Genomic DNA, 20,285 nt, shown 5'->3' with positions numbered 1-20,285 from the left:
CGGCCTGCGTGCAAAAGAAGCAGCTCCAGTAACACATAAGGATCAGTCACCGAGTTCTTAGAAAGATATTTAATTCCTTAAAATTGAAGTGAGGACTAATCATATTGATAAATCTCTTAATTTCAGTAATAAAACAGTAAGCGACTGTTGTAATGACTGCTCTACTCTTCTCCTATGCGAGAGGGTTGACAGTTGGATCAAGAACCTCCCTCCACCTTTGAGATGTGGTTTGAAATTCGCTTCGTGATGTGTGGTGTTCGAGCTGCTGCTTGCCGAGTTCTCCGATTTGGTGGGGAAACTGAGGTACAAGTAATGGTATTTGAGTTCATTAAAAATGGTAACAGTAAGACCTGTAAGGACCAACCAGTTCTCATTAAAACGTCAATACATAAGGTAACATAAGGTAACAGGAGCTTTTCATAGTAATACATTGTCTAATACAGCAGGGTCTCGACATTTGACATTCATGATAGCTTATTTGCAGTTCAGTCTGGCTGATGTGGTCTTGGATGGAAGAAGAGTAGAGCAGGATGAAACGGAGCCAAAGGTTGCCAAGCACAATTTTCTAATTAGTGGCACAACTGACTTGGATCATGAGAGCGAATTTGTATGACTGAGTGAGAGTCTCCCTGCCACCTGCCCAAATATCCACAGTACTGTAGGTACAGTACTGTATATCGTCCTCCCACATACAATATCTTCAGCACTCAGGGGCTGAGGTTGCTAGCTTGAAGCCTGGTGTTTACTTGTTTAAATGCAGCAGAGAGAGCCCTATGCAGTTTCCTAACTACTCTTCAAGTGTGTTATACATGTTACACACAAGTTCATATGTAATAACAGGAGATTTTACCTAACTTCATGCCATGTTTGTACAAGACCAGATATCCTTAAACTGGTTCTTTGGTTTCTTTGGATATCCAAAGACAGGGGGAACAATATAGACACATGATCATGCGGGCAACTGTTGAACAGTATACGTTCTTTTCAAAACCATTTACAAGTCGTTATTACACCTTACTGGAACTCCTTTTTACATTGTTTTGTTAAAGTAAATAGTAAAGTTACAGCTTCCTCTGCTCCATTATATTTGCTAACGTAAGGAGCTGTTTAAATGCAAGGTACTGTGGTTTATTCATTTTATATTTTTATTTACAGAAGTACTCTCAACATTTAATGGTTCAAGATTCATAATACTGAAGTAGAAAAACAAGATATTCCGGAAGTAGGCTTTGCAGTTTCTGTGCATATGTTTAACATGGTTTGGTATCAAACCTATAGGCGATGCCAAACTAGAAGGGTTAACAAACACTGTAGAAACCACAAACAAATTGCAGATAGCACTTAATATGAAAAAGTGAAAAGTGTTTCATACAGGTAAACCTTTCACTTGTTCACTACCTGTACCTAAAATGGGAACTCCCAAGCTTGAAGTGACATAAGGTACTGCCATTTTGTACAGATTTCACTCTTCTAGCAACTGGTGAAGCAATTATATCATTTCAATTAGGAAATTCTTCAATTTCTCACAAGACTACGGTTAAAATATTGTGGCCAGTAGTGATCACCTAACTAAAAAACATTATTACTATATATTATTACTCTGAAATTCAGAAGAGCACTTTGACAGTTGGAAGAACAAAGAAATATTGTCCAACTCAAAGGAAAGTTCTGCACATGCCAGAAAAATTGAAGCTTTTTAGTCTTGGACAGAGAAAACTAAGGGAACCTGATTCAATTATTCACCATCCTCATAGGAACAGACAAGGTCAACAAATATACAGCTTCAGAATCAAACTCAAACCAGCAGACAAGTTGAAGTTGTAAGGAAGTGCTGCAATTAAAACAGAACAGGAGTTAGTTTACAGTAAAAGCTGGAAAAGGCTACATTTTGTTTACCATGTTGTTAAAGCTAAAATCCTGGTTTCTTTCAAGAGATAATTGGAAGGGATCCTGGAGCAATTACTTTGTCAAAATCAAACAAACTAGATGAGCAAAAACGTGTACTGTTTTCCTGGTTCAGAGACCTTGCTACACATTCAGTTCTCAGACCTATCTTTAATGTTTTAATCAGCTTTTCAGCAATCAAATCGACCCTTCACAGTCTTTACGTTTTCTCAAATCTTGTTCAGATTTTCCACATTTTCCTCACCAGTCACTCTTCCAACCATCAATCTCCTTTACAATAAAAATACAAAATACATCCCTATCCCTAAAAAAGTAAAACAAAATAAAGCTGTTTTTGAAAGAGCCTTTTTTAACCTGAGATACGACCTTAATCCAAAACAACTTTGCTTCATAACTCAGGGTTTCAACTAGTCACCTATTGTCTTTGCATTTGATGTGTTGGGAAATGTAGTCTCTTTTTTCCCTCTAGGGACTTAGAGGGACTACAAACGTTTAACATGCAAGGTTACAGAGGTTATAGGCTTCTTAACAAGCTGTTATACTGCTCTTCTATAACCTTCTCCTTTCCTTCATATTTAATCTCACTGAAGCAACCCAGCCTTAAGCAGATGAAAAGTAGTATACTCTGAGCCTGCTACCTGAGCACATCATTTTTAATGTAATCTAATAAATTAACCTCTCAGTTCAGCTAACTTTAACAGTCTTTCTTAGATCAAATGTAGATACATGTAGGTGTGGCAAGGCCTTTCTGTTAACTCAGCAGGCTAGACTTCAATCACAGATTTCATTAACCAGTGGTCCAGCAAGGTATGCCACTATTCATCTCTCAGTGCACAATGATTTACACTAAAGCATACTACTGTGCAAAGGTTCTTCTGTATGCATTATGAATAGGCCACTCATATAGGAGAGGTCCATGGCCAACTGGAGACTCACACTGGCTGAGAGCACACAGCTGGCTTCCTCCGGACTGCCCCTGACTTCTGTCCTTGTGGTCCATGGAGAAAGAGAAAATCAGCGGATCAGACCTAGCCAGCATGTCTTTTGGAGGGCAGAAGAAACCATCACACTCAATGAAAAAATAAACACACAGACGAACACAGGGGGAACATGGCAACCCCACCCAAATTCCTGAGGCCAAAATTGAAACCAGGACTCAATACCATCCTTTATGCAACCTTACCACCTGCAGGGTTGCCGCTCCTTCAATGCAGTCAAACACAGTATTACATGGCTCTTTGTCTGGATACAGGAAATCCTGATCCTTCCCAAACATCCCTATGAGTAGAAGTGCTAGGAAAATACACTTCACTGGATATTTTGTTCCGTAAGGCCATAGTACTTGACTGACGTGTATTTTGCAGTGTAGTACAACAGATTGCCGGATTTTGCAAGCCGATTTGCTGGGAAGGTCTGTTTGGATAAGCATGTAACAGCATAAGGGAATGCACAGCCCAGGCCAGTTTAAACCAACCCTGAATCAGCGATGCTAGAACCTTGGATGAAAGCAGTGTTCTCAGCATTCCTCCCTCTGTTCAAACCGAGCTGTGAGAGCACTTCAGGAGGCAGAAAGCTTCTGTAGGAGCCTGAACAATGAGTACCAGCAAAAGAAGAATGATACTTGTGAAATGCCTCGTTGTACCAGTTCAGCGTGCTCGTGCTCACATGATTTACTTGTACAACAGCATCCTCATGTGCGAACATGTCGGGCTTTTGCTAACTGCTGGAGTGCCAGATGTAAGGAAATCTGACACTTCACACATCATTAGACGCAGCACAATAGGATATAGGACATCAGTGCCCTAGTACAAAAAGGGGAACCCATGAACAGAAAGAAACACCAAAGTGCAAAGAAACACACATATCATGTTTCAGCACTTGTATTCCCCTCTACCTGCATGAAGTGTCCTACAGTTCACTTTAAAAGGTAAACAGCATTGAACAATTTCGACTACATATTTAGCTTACATTTCCTAAAATAGCATAATTAATTTCCTCTGTGTTATGAACATGATAAGATTATCACTGTGAATCATAAATTAATTTAGAAAGTAACTAATACTACAGTTTCTTTACTGATTATAAACATTAAATATTTGATTTAAAATAGATTTTATTTCCCCATGATAATATCTCTAGTCATAATTTAGTGTGTGGAATTATGTAGTCTGAAAAGCTGGGAAATATCTAATAGCTGGGAAGGTATACATTTTAACATTTTTAAATTTTTGCTGGAGGTCGACAGTATGAAAAGATGACCTTTCACATTATCTTCTGCAATATGTCTCTACAAATGTGATCAAGTCTCTGAAGATTCTGATCAATGTGAATTAAAGATCACTTAATGACAAACTTGGTTTCTTCTCACCCAAACTAAGTTCTGTTACTAGAAGGCAAAGTTGTAACAAGAGTAGGAAACATTAGGGAAGGTTTTGATTAAATTGCCGCTGACCATAACAGTTATATGGTCAACCAGTACCTCCTGGTTGTTTTTAAGATGTCTAAGTATATACAGTAGCACATACAGTATATAGTACTATACTGTGTGCACAGCAGTGTATATTCTAAATTGTCCAGAAATCAGAAGGCAGTCCTAAAGAATGGTTTGGCCAGTTTAAAATTCAATTACTATATTACCAAACCAGTTTAGCATGAATTAGAGCAAGTACAGTATCCAATCCTACTCTTAAACTAATAAAATCATAACAGCCATTTGAAAACTTTACACACCCCATCTGGACCGTTGAAGAGTTTATGTTTGATCTGTGTTCCAATGAAATACTTATCACCAGCACCAGATCTGTTGACATTGACAAAACGGGAAGTGATTATTATACAGTACATTTATCATGAAATCTTGATTTTATCATCAATCGCTAACAAGTCAAGTCACTAAGGAACTCGTTTTACCTTTTACATAACCAAGAATCTTTGAAGATTTGATCCTCAGGAGCTGTTATTAAAAAATCTTACTGATTAAATTAACGTAAAGATTGTTTTTTAATGACAAGCTTGTTTTAAGTGCATTGAACCTCTAACTTGAATCCTACTGCAGACAATGTTGCAGAAAGGTTGTGAATCAAAGAGATTAAAATAATAATAATAATAATAATTGCTTACACTTACTATATATAGTGCTTTTCTGGACACTCCACTCAAAGCGCTTTACAGGTAATGGGGACTCCCCTCCACCACCACCAATGTGCAGCATCCACCTGGATGATGCGACGGCAGCCATAGTGCGCCAGAACGCCCACCACACACCAGCTATCAGTGGGGAGGAGAGCAGAGTGATGAAGCCAATTCATAGATGGGGATTATTAGGAGGTCATGATTGGAAAGGGCCAATGCCAGCAGCCATATCACCCTGCAACTCACAACTGGCAGCCCACTTAAGCTCAGCAGGTGTGAGCCTGGTCAGTACCTGAATGGGAGACCTCCTGGGAAAAACCAAGGTTGCTGCTGGAAGCGGTGTTAGTGGGGTCAGCAGGGGGCGCTCACCCTGCAGTCCATGTGGGTCCTAATGCCCCAGTATAGTGACGGGGACACTATACTGTACTCGGTGCCGTTTTTCGGATGAGGCGTTAAACTGAGGTCCTGACACTCTGTGGTCATTAAAAAATCCCAGGGCATTTCTTGAAAAGAGTAGGGGTGTAACCCCGGCGTCCTGGCCAAATTTCCCATTGCCAATAAGATTCCCATTAAGATTAAATGAGGATTTGTTCAACTGAAGTTTTGGGTAAATTAAGTGACAGCTATGAGCTAAATGGAATGTTGACAAGTATTTACATATTTGTTTATAGTTAACATGGCTTTAAAAACTCATTTCTTCCTTAACAAGCAGGTTAGACCTCTTTAGATAGCAATGATGAAAACACACAGGGCATTATCGGATATGTTTATAGTTCAAAAAGCTTCTGATAAAATATTTTTTTTATATTGAAGGCGTTAGTCATCCAAAGTAATGTATATATTAGGATTGAGAGCTGGTTAATGGTCTAAAGCAGAGTGGAAAAGGATAGTTGCTCGTCCTAGCTTGTACTGAAATGTGAGCTACATAAAACAAACAGTAACAAGCTAAACAGACAACAGGAACAAGGAAGCAGATAACAATAGCAGTGGAAACTGAAGGAGGAGAAGCAGCAGAGCAGCACAAGGCTGGGAAAGTCTGAGATCTTGGGGAATTCAGTCCTCATATTTATGCCTGGACATGGCAGAAGAGCAGTCCCAGAACTCATGGTCCAATTACTTTCAGTTTCAGGCAACCATATTAAGCCATTTCAGAGACATTCTGGTAATGTGTCACACACTGAGGGTCAGAACTGAAATGTTGCTTGTCATCAGTTGAAAATCAAAACCCAGTTACCATTCTTAATATCCTCAATATCCTAAACACACAGCTATGCAAAGTGTGGATTCAGATGTTTTTTTTCCCCCACACAATATAGTTCAGTCTCCTTGGGTTATTTTGCCCACACTCTTGTTGCTTTCAGTTATGTGCTCCGGAGTCCAGATAAATTCAAGCTGAATTCTTTCTGATTCTGGATTGGCAGCTTCATCAGGACACTAGTTACAGTACCAGTGAAGTCCCAAACAGCTCCTTGACTCCCACGCTGCCATCACGAACAGAGGAGGGACCAGGATGGCCAGAACCAGCTCCGTCCCTGCTGGAGCACACGGGCCTGGCAGTTCTACAGCCCTTCACACGGAAAGGCACACTGAGCTGTTACAGAGTTCACTGCAACCGAACAATCAAAACAAAAGACATTTTCTTCAAATGGATTTAGTTGCAATTTTTTTAAACTTTGATTTTGGTACGGTTAACTTATTTAAAAAAAAATCTAATAGCAAAGAAGAAAAAAACACCCTTTCTGGGTATCTCCCCCCAGACGGTGAATTTGAATATGGCTATAACTCATCTGAACAGAGCACTATCAGACGTGACGTTATGTTCCAAAGCTTTCACCATTTCTTTTCTTCTGTTGACCGAGCCGACTTTGGCGGCCGACTGCAGAGTGTTACTGTACTAGTCAAGCCCTGCCGCAGCATTCGGAGAAGGGCAAGGCCGTGGTACGTACTGTAACCTGGCTCTTGGGAGTCCATCCTGGCGCCTGGTGCCTGGTGCAGGGGCGGCTTGCTGCTGAAGCTGAAGGAAGGTACGGCATCGCGTGGGGTTGAGTGCTGATAGACGAGTGGAATTACAACAGGCATAATACGTCGGCGTCTGTAAGCACAGAACGAGTTCACTTGTCCCTCCTCCTTGCAGATTAAAGCACCACTTATTACCTGTGTACAGTGCACAAAGAGTCCCAGGAATGTACAGTGGTATATAAAAAGTACAAAGAAAGTACAGTACTATACAAAAGTACCCAGAATGTATATTACTGTGTAAAAGTACCCAGAATGTATAGTACTCTATAAAAAGTACCAAGAATGCATTCTATTTACTCCCCCCCAACACAGTCAATTTGAATAGGACTAGAAGTCATGTGTATGGTATACTATCAGATTTGATGACATTCTTTTTTCTTATGTTGACTGAGCCAAGCTGTGAGATGGAAAAAAAGCGATCAAATTAAAATGTGGGTGTGAAATTCTTGGAAGTGAAGGAGGAGCTTAAGGCAAGCATTGCGTAAATATATAATTTAGTATGGTTGATTTTCTGCCTTAGTTGCCTGGAACCTGGTCCTGTGGGAACCTGTTTGTGGGGATGACTATCAGCGGGTGAAATGAAAGTCTATGTGCCCTGGTAAGTACTGTAAATGGTCACATATGAAATTGCTGCTTGAAGCCACTACTAAAAGGCTGCTCTGCAATAATATACAGAATGGTTATGTTAATTCAAATGTGTTTATTTTAATAAATTGGTGGGCTGGTATGGCAAGAGGGGTTGGGATTAAAATGGTATTTTCCTGAGTCTAAACAGCTTGTCCCAACGAAACTTTGTCACATTATTCTGATACAAACTTCAAATTATTTAAAGCGGATGAACTACCGTTCAGCTTAATTGATTACAGTCCTTATGAGGTCACAAGGCTGCACCTCGTGTCTTATTGAAAACGGACTGCCAGCAAACTTTGCAATCAGGGTAAAAAATCAGCGTAACTCACTCTCGTGTGGCAAGCTCTGAACAACGTCCAACCCCTTGGTGCATCTCATCCAGGAGAGACTGAATGAGATCGTACAAGCTGATACAGTATATCTTGTTTAAAAGCACAGTTCTTACAGAACTGAATAAGCGGGAGGTTCGGCACTGTTCAAGTTTAACCGATGTTTTGTTCGCCAGCTCTGCCTGAAGCCTCTCCGCTTCACTGTGGACAGCCTGTTGTTGCCGGGACAGCAGCTGATTTCCTGAAGCAGTTAGACATGCACCAAGGACGCCTACGCCTACGGCCCTGGCTGGAGGAGCAGATCCGATCCCAGACCTATCCTGGAGTCACCTGGCTTGATGAAGTAAGCAGGCTTTAACATTAATCAGTGGTAGATCACCGTGTGTGATGCTCCGGGCAAGGAACCTGAAGAGGATCTCCGGCCGGCCTTTCTGCTTGTCAGGAAAACTCGCCCCATGGATCTTTCATCATAGACATCACGAGTACATTGCACATGTTCCTGGAACTGCTCAAAACCTGCAAGAGTCAGACACTCAGAATCCCTTACCTTATAGGATCTAAATACAGAGCTCTGGGAGATGCTACATTAGAATGTAGAAAATGGAGTTGCGAGAACTGCTCATGAACTAAAACAACTGTGTATCCAGAATTGCAGCAGTGGATGAGCACTGAACAATCAATGTTTTTTTTTAACTAACGAAGATCTGCGAAAAAACCCACTGCCTTTGTAAACGGATCCTACTGATATGGTGAGATACTGAAATAACATCACTTCATATCAGTATGATCCATTGAAAAAAGGCAGAGCTTTTGATGGCCTCATCAGTATTTGCAGTGTGAAATCGCCTCTTTCATTGAAGCGTGTTTACTTTACAATCATTTCTCTTCATCTATAGCGCAAAAAGATAAACAAAGGAGATAAGGATTTCAATACCTCTGTCCGCTGGAAGTCACAGAGTCATTTTTTGATGGTTGGTTTCAAAGCAGTGTATGGAAATTCCATAGTTAAACAAAAAGCCAACATCAAAAATCCATCCATCTTCTGATCAGTTTCTTCAGTACAGGCAGCAGGACCAAGGCAGGATACACCCTGGATGGGACACCAGTGATTCACAGGACAGACGGACACAAACACAGACAGGCACACACGCATACCAGGGCCAATTTTCCCAGAAGCCAATAAACCCGCCAGTATGTCTTAGGACTGTGGGAAGAAACCTAGGAAGGAGGGCCCGGAAGAATCCTGCATGAATTCAGGGAGATCATATGAACTCCATGCGGATAGCACCCTGGGAATCGAATCCCTGAGCCCCAGGGCTGCAGGGTAACTATGCTCGCCACCACACCAACATGCCAGCCAACATCAGAAATAGCAAAGAAACAAGTAAAGGTTTATTCCACAATGAAAAGAGAAAACGTTTCGGCTGTGGAGCCTTCTTCGGGTGTAAGAAATTGTGTTGGCAAATTACAATTGTCTGAAAATTGCCAGGTAGAAGTTTGGATTCAATCCAGACCCAACTAATCGTGTCCTGGAGGTATTGTTCTTATTGGAAGCCTTATCGATCAAACTGCTGGCCGAGGCTTTGCTAAGCAAGAAAGTCAACAGAAAACAAATTGTGCCTTAAAATATTTCTTAAACTAAAAATGAGTGTTATATTATTCTACAACGTGTGTAGGGTATCAGTAACTGTAAAACTAGCTTATTCAGGACATGCTTTGAAGTTATGTAACAAGTAACATTACCATTGTCAGAAAGGGGAGAATACACAATTTAAACAAAGTATATTTTGATTCCTCTAGGATGGGATATATTCCTCTTAAAATGTAAGATCTCTCTTTATAACCATGCAATTAAAATATAATTTAAAAAAACTTTGGAACAACACCGTAGGAGAATTATTCAAACAAAGAATCTAAAAGGATCTGATAAACCGTGTTTCACAAAATCCCACTTCATCTTAAAAGTGAGGGAAGTCTTTTAAATCACAAAGTTCATTGCAAAGCATGGTGTATTAATAATGAGTTGGTATAATAACTATGGAAAGTAAAGGATTTTAGATGTTTAGGATTGTCTATTGAAGATTTTCAAAAGAAAAGGGCAGAAGAAAAAAGGATGTGAGTGATAAAGCAGAACAAAGACTTTAATCTCTGTGTGAGTTCATCACCCTTTTCCAGATGACCTTTGCACTGAACAGAAACTTGAAAAAATGACCAATTATTTCTGCGCCTTTCATCTTTGCTTTAGGCAGCTGGAGTATTTCAGATTCCATGGAAACATGCAGCTCGTCATGGCTGGAATATAGATAAAGACGCCACTCTGTTCCGAAACTGGGCAATGCACACAGGTAGGAAACAAGTCCGAACATCGCCAACACAGAGCTCTCTGGCAAACACACAAATTCACATTTTCTAGGTGACATTCATATTGTTGTGTTATTAAGCATTAGTTGTCCTATTACTGTCAAAGCAGGATATTTACATCTTCTGTAAATAAATGAAGAAATGTGTTAAATGAAGTAAACATTACACAAAATGTATTGAAAGACCATACGACTGAGCTTATTAGCGCAACTGCAAAAAAAAATAATCTCATTTATACAAGAAAAGTATCTTGTTTAAATAAGAAAATTATTGTGTTTAAACACAATAAGTAATTTGTTAACAATGTTGCGTATTATAATAATACTGTATATTGCATTGTACTGTATACGCAATAATACTGTCCCAAGCAAAGTAGGCTGGTGTAAGTCTTACTATCAAGTCATTGTGAATGGATTTCGTTCAATGTTTAAAGAGTAGGCAAAAACCTTTGTACAGGACATGTTTCTGCAGCTTCAAATCAAGAAGAACATACGGAAAGCCATGTCATTTCTACAGAATCCGCAAAAACAATATGGGTTTAACTTGGGAATGCTTACTGACGCGTTGTTGTACTTCATGTATACAAAAGACAGAACACTTGCTCCTTTACATTCTTTTTTTCCAAAAAATAGGAGCGTGACAATATTGTACTGTTGTTAAAAGTCAATGCTACTTTGTACGGGACAATATTATTGTGTATACAGTACAATGCAATATACAGTATTAAAATAGTAGGCCACATTGTTCACAAATTAATTAATGTGTTTAAATGCAATGCTTTTCTCTCATAAATAAGATTTTTTCGCTAATAAGCTTCCGTATCAACCCACCACTTTACACTAAAATAAGATTTTTAAAAGGAGCAAAGTCTGATTAAAGTATTGTATATTATATTATTTCAATATTGTAACTGTTATAAAAATGGACACAGAATTCCTTCATGTGTGCTCTTTGAAAAACAGGCCGATAGCACCACCATAGTTCAGTCTGGTTTTCTGTCTCAAATGCTGGAGTCTTTCTGACAGGGAGATACAAACCTGGCGTTGACAAGCCTGATCCGAAGACATGGAAAGCCAACTTCAGATGCGCGCTAAATTCCCTGCCCGACGTGAAGGAACTGCACGACAAGAGCATTAAGAAGGGGAACAATGCCTACAGAGTGTACATGATGCTCCCTTCCATTAAAGCTCCCAAACGGAGGAAAGGTAAGTGCTGGATATGTGAAAATGCATCTGAATCCTTTAGCAGCAACAGTAGTCATTATCTCTCAATATAATACTGTAGATGGTTATACTTTTACTCAATCGCATTGCTCATACCTACAGAGTAAAAATAAATGCAGGTCAGTTTGAAAAAGGTTCAGAGGACATGCTCTAGTGTCCAGCTGATGTACAGTAATGTGGATTTCATAGGTAATATTTATGCATCAATTGTGTACCCAAGGTAGGGAGAATTAATGGGTTGCGCACAAAGATGTTTGATTGCATGTATGTTAACAGAAGCAACTCAGAGGAGTTGCACTGAGCAGACTACTAGACATTTTTTATCATGCTTGTATTCAAGCAAATGATGATTACTTTTCATGAAATGCCCTGAAACAATTACGTGACACTTTTTGAGTGGATGTTGGAAATGCCTGATATATTTTTTAATAAGAAACAAGGAAAGGTGTATTCCATGAAAACAGAAGCCTGGAGCCTCCTTCAGGTGTGAAGGTGTGAAGAAGTTATGTTACTTTTCTTCTCTTTTCAGCATGGAATAAACCTTAACCTGTTCCTTTGCAGCTTTTGCATGCTAATGGAGCTACCTACTTGATACTTTTTAATAAGCCGTTTTGAAAAATATTATCGAATGGTTTATAAATTTACATCTCTGTTATTAACAATCCTTTGATTAAGTCATGACTATTTATCGACAGCTACAGTATGAACTGTGCAACTATATATTAATATTTCTATACGGTGCATCAAATTCAGAAAGTGAACAGTTAATGTAACTGGTATGATCAAAAATGATTCTGACAAATACAGTACTTTTTAAATAGCTTAAATGACAATATTGCTGCTACTAATTAATGTTAACAATGTTAATGATAAACTCAGAATCAGAGTTGTAGTTCAGTATTTCGGGATTGATTTATTTTAAGAAAGTAAATTTCTTACCTTAGCTCTAAAATCAGGATTAGAGCTAATATTGGTATGAAATGAAGAATTAGAACAGATGTCTTCATGGCTTCTTTTAACAATCCAGTTTAATAAATTTAAAACAAACTTGCTTGTATAGATAAGTAAAGGTTAAAAAAAATTCAGTTATGAAGGTGAGCTTACTGTCAAACTCACAAAACGTGATTCTTGTATGCAAATAAACTAACAATTTGAACAAAATCATTTCAAAGTTAAATCAAATATATTCAGTATATCAGTAGAACTTTGAAGATCTTGAATGTTTGATGAACTGACTCTTATTCAACGTAGAACTGTTATTCATGTTGATGAAACTCAGTGAATTGTAAAGTGATTCACAAACTGTTCTTCAGGGGTTGCGAGTGGCTCTGTGACGTTGCTCCGTCTGACTACTGATACTTTTTTTAACTGTATGAGATCTTTCATGAATTGCTCTTCAGTGCACATAACGTCATTGACTAATTTGTTCATGGATCATTAAGATACAAAGCTCACCTCTCAGACAGATTTAGTTTAGAATGCCCCCAGGCCTAGAACTTTTTCTCTTTCACTCTTTAAATCCAAAATCAAACTTGTATGGTGATGAACTATTTGCTTTGCTTGATAGACAAAAGGAGTCTAATCTGCGGTTGCCTACCTATAAATCTTTCTTCTTTCTGATTCCGACATATATTTTGCTAAAAGGATATAGTGTAACTCACATTAGAGACCTCTTAAATGAGAAACTGAGGATGAGTACTTTCTGTTTCAAGGTTGTATGCAATTGACCACAGAAAATATATACAATAACCAGCTGACCTGGTTAGAAACTTACCCTTATTACCCGCGTGTGCCACTGAGTACACCAGAACAGAAATCCCTACTGTTGAGGTCTGAGAATACAACAGGTAGACATGGTACAAGTAAACGTAATTAACATAGCTGGCAGAAAAGAGACTAGTTCAATAATCAAATGATATCAATCAGATTTCAATCTGCTTTAACCCCACTGATGCACATGAAAGAATGAGAAAAGCTTTTGCTTTTGAATGCAAATTTCAGTTACTCAAGATAAACATCACATTTTCTACAGCTGTCAAGTGGCACTGTTCAAACAGCTAATGCCTGAATCGTGAATTTCTCAACACACCGATGTAAAACTACGTAAAGCTAAATAAAGGACACTAAACAGAAAGGAGCATCAGCTACAATGTATTTCTCAGTTGCATTTAACAGTGGAGAAGATGTCTAGCATTTTCCACTATCAAAAGCTGTAATAACTGTAGTAAAAGGAATGTTTAGTCTGACATGTTCTGTTCCAGGTCTGAGAGAAGTACACAGCGATATTAAATGTGAAGACAGTGGCCTGTTTTCCTTCTTAGAGACCCCTCAGTCAGACAGCTGCTGTCCCCCAGAGAGGTTTAACGGTGAGACCTTTTCTTTTACACAAAGCAGAGTTTTCAAATTATTTTATGGGGAGATTTTCCCCATGTGCCTGAAATGTGCCCATTGTTTTCAATTAAAACATTTAAAATGGATTAGTTGTTAACAGCAAGTTAATTATTGATATACAATATTTTCTTTGCCGTGGTTTCAACAAAGCGAGAATTATTTTCCAGTCATTGCTGTTCTATACTGGATTTACCTTTGATAAGCTATACATAAATCTACATTGAACTTTTCTTTAAAAGTCATTTAAAAATGATTTTAATTTTAGCTCCATGGAGTATCAGTATTTTAGTTTGTTCTCTGTAATTTTTTAAGTTCATTTTCAAAATTCTCAGGCACAGCGCAATTGCATCTTAATTCATGCAACTTTCCACCTCCAGTAATTATGCACCTCCATGTGTGGTTGCTACAACAAGGGAAGAAAACTTCATCTAAGGAGCTTAAATGTTTTCCTCAATTCAGTTCCACTGTAAGATGCAAATTACATTCAGGTGTCACTAATCTACCATTTTCTAAGGTTTTATTTCCTTGAGTATTATGGTATGTGCAAAAACTAATTCCCCCTGAAATTCCTACAGAAGGCATCTCAAAATACATGAGGGATAATAATAGTGTGGGAGTCACTGGACACAGCCCAAGCAACTTTCACAACAGCTACTATCCACCACTCACAATGAAGACAGAGCCTGACGAGCGCTTGAACACACTGAGAATTTCCTGTCCTTCCAGTAAAAACGGTAAGAAAACCCTGCGTGTTTTAAAGATTTTTCTTGGCCATTTCAGAAAAGAAGGAAAAGGAGACATGCAGTTCCATTAAGCTTTCTTTATACAGTATCACAGCAGGGTACAACTGAACCATTGAGACAAATCCTAACATATTTAATTTATATTGAACAGGTAATCTAGAGAATACCTTAGTTGAAGATGAGCATACAAAGGCTGTACTGAAGGTGAGTCTGTAATACTTCTTTTCATCTATGAAATTAATTATGCAAACAGTAATTAATTCCGTTGAAACAAAAAAGTTTTAGTCTTTTCAAAGAGAATCTTAACCCTGAAAACATTGAAAAAGAAAAGTGGTAACTGAATACTGGATTGAGTGAAGTGAAGACTTTTTAAGCATTAAGTGGATAATGGAATCACATGGTACAGCAATAGTGGTATAAGTAACTGCAGGAGAAGAGAAGGACATTGGGAAGTGATTAACGAAGAAGAACGAAATGCTTTTATTTTTGCAGATAGTAGATCACCTGAAAACCATGGAGCAGTGGAATGATTGCTCTTTCAACAACAAAACCTCTAGACAATTCACCAGCCCCTGGATGAGTTTTTACAGTACGTGTTTCAGCTTATTCTATTATGAAATGATTAGGCTCATTAACAACAACAAACACGGCTATATTGGGCGGTCTATAAACTTCACACTTAATCCACCAGATGCAGTGAATGCTACACCACCCCCACAAAACCTATAAACACAAGAAAACAAATTCTAAGACGGCTTTACAAAGACATCTCACATCCACAATTATTCTGATGTGTGTCACTGGCCACACAGACATGTCATGACAGGGTCACAAGTCACGATCTACATAAGAACAACAACTTCTCTTCTCGAAGTGCAGTGCTGGTGGGAAGAAGGACAATGTGTATGTTAAAAACCAGAGCACCTGTTGTGCCATGTCATCACAGTATCACATTGCTCTCATCACAGAATTAGAAAAATATAACATCTCCTCCTTTGCGTCTGTTTTGCTATAAGTTTAGCCGATACCTTTTGTCCCATTGCGGAAATCATCTTATAGTCCCAAGACATTTCATACTGTTTTGAAATACTCAAATGATTTGTATGCATAAAGGCTTTGTAAGGCACTTACCGAGTTTGAGTCCTCCTGGCAAGTCTTGCTTTCAGGAGCTGTTCTGATCACACTCTTCTCTGTGTGCAGATGAAGGGGTTGGCTACTCAGGAAATCTGATGCAGGCTGACTACCAGGTTTGCAGTGGGGAGCACAGACCTTCTTTTCCTGACCAGCTACGTCCACACTCCACCATGATGTTCGACCAGTAAAGAAGAGACTATACCACACTGAAAGCTGCCTGTCACTATGCACCTCCCACTACAAAGGAGAAAGCCTCCATCTTGCACCTGGGGAACATGCAGTCAATTTGGAATTAAACCCTTTCCAAATGCCACTGGACAGCTCTGATGTTACCCTTTAACAGGAATAAGCTAAGAACTCACAGTGTTGCACAATGCCACGTTTTACTATAACCATTATTAATACTGACTTTAGCCCTGAGATACTACATTTGTGGTATGTTTAAGCTGAACTCTAACTGCTAGACCTCTTTCGAAGGAAACAATCTTGGTAGGCCAAACTCTAAATGTAATCGTTGTTTCAAAAAACCCTTTTAAACCGGAATCAGATCCATGCAGCAAAATAAAGCTAGACTTTCTCATGAAGCAACGAGGGAATTGACTGCAAGGACGTCTGTGGACTCAAGGAGCTCTGCTGATTTTCCTAGCAAATGTACAAGCAAAGTATTAAATTTAATGTGCAGAAAACACCATTGTTTTGTCATTTATCCCAGTTATGTGTAAGAATAATAAAAATGCCTTATAAATAAGTTTTGAAATGAAACAGCCTTAAGTTTCTTATTGACATTTGAGAAGTCTGTTCGATGTAATGAGAACAGAAAGTACATTTACTTATTGCCAAGTTTCTGATGCATTTTAAACATCTATGTTTTCCTTTTGGATATTTCAATTTGAAAAATTTGTGACCTTTGAAAAACCTTATTTCGTACACTTTGGATTTTGTTTTGGACTTTGATGTTGTTTTTAAAATGTTTTACCCAATCTTTTATGTATTTGGTGTGAAGTTATTCTCCTGTAAATAAAATGAATAAACTTGAGTTTAAATACTACAGCTTACAATGAGTGCAGAATAAATCCTGTCTTAATTTTCAGGGGTTGGAATAGTCATGATTAAATGTATTTTTGCCTTTCTGCAAAATGATGAAATGTTTAACATTTTTAAAAGTAGTCCTGGCTATGGACAGAAAATATATATATTAATGTTGTAACAATGTTTCTAGAGTTCATAAAGACAGAAGGGCTTTTCTTTAAATCAGCTTAAAGCATTTGAAGTAAAAAAATAATTGATGGGTTTCTATTTGATCATCTTCCTCAAAGGCTTCTGCTCTTTAAATACTGACATCTGTCACTATTGTATATTTTTTTTATCTAAGTATGGGTGTCAAAATGGACTGTTTTGTCCACAAACTTACAGTAACTACAGCATTTATACTTCACAACAGATTCAAAGTCATATCTTAATGTGCCATTACAGCACAAACTGCTACAAATTGGCAAAGAACTTCCAATGTAAGAGTATACAGAAATGTACCTCTATATCCCATGTTACTTTTGCAACATATAACATTTGGCCAGGCTTCACATCAACTACATCTATACACTTGCTAGCAGTGTGTATTTTTAAGGGGAAACAAAAGTGAATTTATCTTGACATGACAGATAAGATAGTTAAAACACAGAACCTCTTAAAATCTTTCAATAATGGTACACATCACACCTTTTAAATATTAATATTGGCTTCTCTCTAAATACAGCGAACAACTTTATAAACTTGTTCATATTCTGTACCTTTTGATAAATGCTACCAGGTAAATAGTCAATAAACCTAGAAAGTATTCTGATTACAGGTCAATAAAAAATAGGAAAATTCAACCTCTTTCCATAAGTAAAAACATACGAATTTGAATCCTGCAGACAATTTATATAACAAACCATAGGTTTTCAGATGCTGGTAAACAGATGTGTGGCAGTAAGAATAAAGTCTTTTTCTCTCAAAATATTTTAAAATCTTTGCACATCCAGCACTGGCCAGACATTCAAACGGATGCATAGACAACCAAAGCTTCAGAGAAAATCCTCAAAAACATCTGAAGCACAAGAGAGTATGGGTCGGGCGGCACAGAGGCGCTGTTTTTTGCATTGCTGTCCTGTGGCACCGGGGCCCTGGGTTCAGTACCTGACCTGGGGTGCGATTGGCAGGGAGTTTATACATTCTCTCCGAGCTGGGTTTCCTCTGGCTGCTGTACTTAACACCTGTGTTACTACTAAACACAGTAGTTTCATCTTGAGCTACTTCAATGTTCAATCCTCAAACACAGGCACATCTGGCTATATTGCTAACTTAATAATCCATGCTTCCCTTGTCTTTCACAGGCAAGTTTAATTTTGACTGTCTGACAGAACACTTCCACAGAAAAAGACTGCAATGCCAAAGAATCTAGAAGAAGCTGTGATAACCAACATGATTTAAAACATGATGACAAGCAAATGTAATTTCCAATTAAAATAAAAAGTCGCCTCTCTTCTTTCATCTTTGGCCTGCAGCACTGATGCCGTTGCCAATTCACCTTTCGAGACTTGAAAGTCACTTAAGGTTCTGTACCTTGCAGGTATCCACACATAGATCGGTACTGTATTTGTAAGGACAATACTGACGATTCTTAAAGGAAGGATAATAAGAGCATCACAAATGGGTTCAAATTTGTACAGGTACTGAATGCCTACAGGATTTGTGGCCAATTACACAAAGTTTGCACTTGTACGTCATTTTTATCACCTCTGGATCAACCAGTGAACACCCAAAACCACATTGTTTTTTAATTATGTCTTTCATTTCGAATACATGGTTACATACTACTATGACAGTGGATGACTTATTTGATAGGCCTCATAAAAGACAAGGAGGGCTCTCTGCAATATCTCTGCTTAGATCTTCTGCCTATAATGATGCTATTTATTTATCTTCACAAGTGTAAGATGATACCAGAGCATGATTGGAATCCTTACAGATTTATCAATGTTAATTCTTAGCACGCTACGTTAACACCCGACTTACCTAAAAGTACATTCCCAAGTGACGTAGACAACCGATCTTCAATTTTCGATTTTTCAGAAAAGAGAAGTGGAATTGAAGAGAATTTATTGAAGCAGTCTGAAAAAAGCACACACAGTCCCCTAATCTAAGCCCCTCTATTGGATCCTAGGCACCAATCTCACTTGATGAAAAGCACCAAGAGCAGAGTAAATATCCAGGAGCACACCTTACAACAGCATGGAGCTATCTGTTCTTGCTGAGTCAAGTGATCTGAAAATTCATCAAGTGCTGCAATCGATCTTGAAATGGAATTGAACCTCATGCCAGTCTTAAATTTACATTTACATGCGCAAGTTTCTGCCCTCAAATAAACTGAAAACACTATTGCCTCCTTTGCCCTGTACTTCAGTTGTCACCCTTTGCAGAAGAGGTCTTTTGAGACTGGTGCTGGAAAATTATTGTAAAAATCAAATAAAGCTAAAAACTTAAACGGGACATTGCCCAATTGCTGTGAGCTTTGGAAAGTCAAAAATCTCACTAATGAAAATAACTTATTGGAGTGTTCTGAAGCTTACTAATCTCAGGAGCTTTTACATTTACTCTGGCAGAGGAGCAGCAGCTCTTTGTAAAGATAAGATTCTGCTGGAAGTTCACATTTCACCCACTAGAATACAACACCTGCAATGACTAATGACATTTTAGATGATAATGAAAAGAGGAATGAAATTGTCACTTGCTGCTAAAGGGAGGCAGCATCCAACAAACACCTGCTTCGTTCCATACTTCACATATACAAAAAGCAGAACCTCTTTGAACTGTTAATACAAGCACTGAAACCCCTCTTTCATTTGTGCCTCCCCCTGCCTGTTGAGTTCTTGTTCTGGTCTCTCTCATTTCCAACACACCTGAAAAAGCTTGCACAGCCCAAAGGTTTGACTTTTCCCCTTTTCAGCATATAACTCGGTGCTTTACTCTTCAGATTAACAGGTATAAACTCACTTAAGCTTTGCTGCAAAAGTTAAAATTGTTGCTGCTGTTTTTTGCAATCATATATATACAACTAATGACACCTTCTGCAAAGATGCTCACAAGAACACCTTAATGGTTCCTTTCATTGATCTGAGAGCCAGCTACCTGTTAAATCCCCTCCCTTACTTGATTCCCTGGACCCAAAGTGAGAGCATATTGTTAATGATTGATAATCATATACCATTTGCTTCATTATTATCCGTCGCTTATTTTTGAGAGGTGCGTGCTGTTATGTAATGTGAGTGATCTTTCAGTAACTAAACCTTTAATTAAACTAACAAGTTGCTTGATTGGAACATGTGCAAGTCTTGTTTTTCCAGCTCAAAGGTTTAGACTGTTAAGTTGTTTATGAAATT

General features: G+C 38.4%; 1 protein-coding gene across 2 annotated transcripts; it reads left to right on the top strand.

The window, feature by feature from the left end:
* The first annotated feature begins 7,575 nt into the window (after positions 1 to 7,575).
* On the top strand, positions 7,576 to 16,553 carry irf1a (interferon regulatory factor 1a). Of its 2 annotated transcripts, none has more exons than XM_069189057.1 (9): positions 7,576 to 7,654; positions 8,192 to 8,358; positions 10,261 to 10,360; positions 11,402 to 11,581; positions 13,861 to 13,965; positions 14,569 to 14,724; positions 14,885 to 14,937; positions 15,226 to 15,322; positions 15,934 to 16,553. In XM_069189057.1, the coding sequence occupies exons 1-9, from the start codon at positions 7,645 to 7,647 to the stop codon at positions 16,053 to 16,055; spliced, it is 990 nt and encodes a 329-aa protein (XP_069045158.1). In that variant the 5' UTR covers positions 7,576 to 7,644; the 3' UTR covers positions 16,056 to 16,553. The 2 variants fall into 2 exon arrangements, with proteins under 2 accessions (XP_069045158.1, XP_006630630.3); XM_006630567.3 differs by having other exon boundaries at positions 14,566 to 14,724.
* The last annotated feature ends 3,732 nt before the right edge of the window (positions 16,554 to 20,285 follow it).

The sequence above is a fragment of the Lepisosteus oculatus genome, chromosome 4, assembly GCF_040954835.1.
Source record: "Lepisosteus oculatus isolate fLepOcu1 chromosome 4, fLepOcu1.hap2, whole genome shotgun sequence".
NCBI classification, from domain to species: domain Eukaryota; kingdom Metazoa; phylum Chordata; class Actinopteri; order Semionotiformes; family Lepisosteidae; genus Lepisosteus; species Lepisosteus oculatus.
The sequence above is the reverse complement of the archived record's forward strand: the minus strand, read 5'-3'. Positions and strand labels throughout refer to the sequence as shown.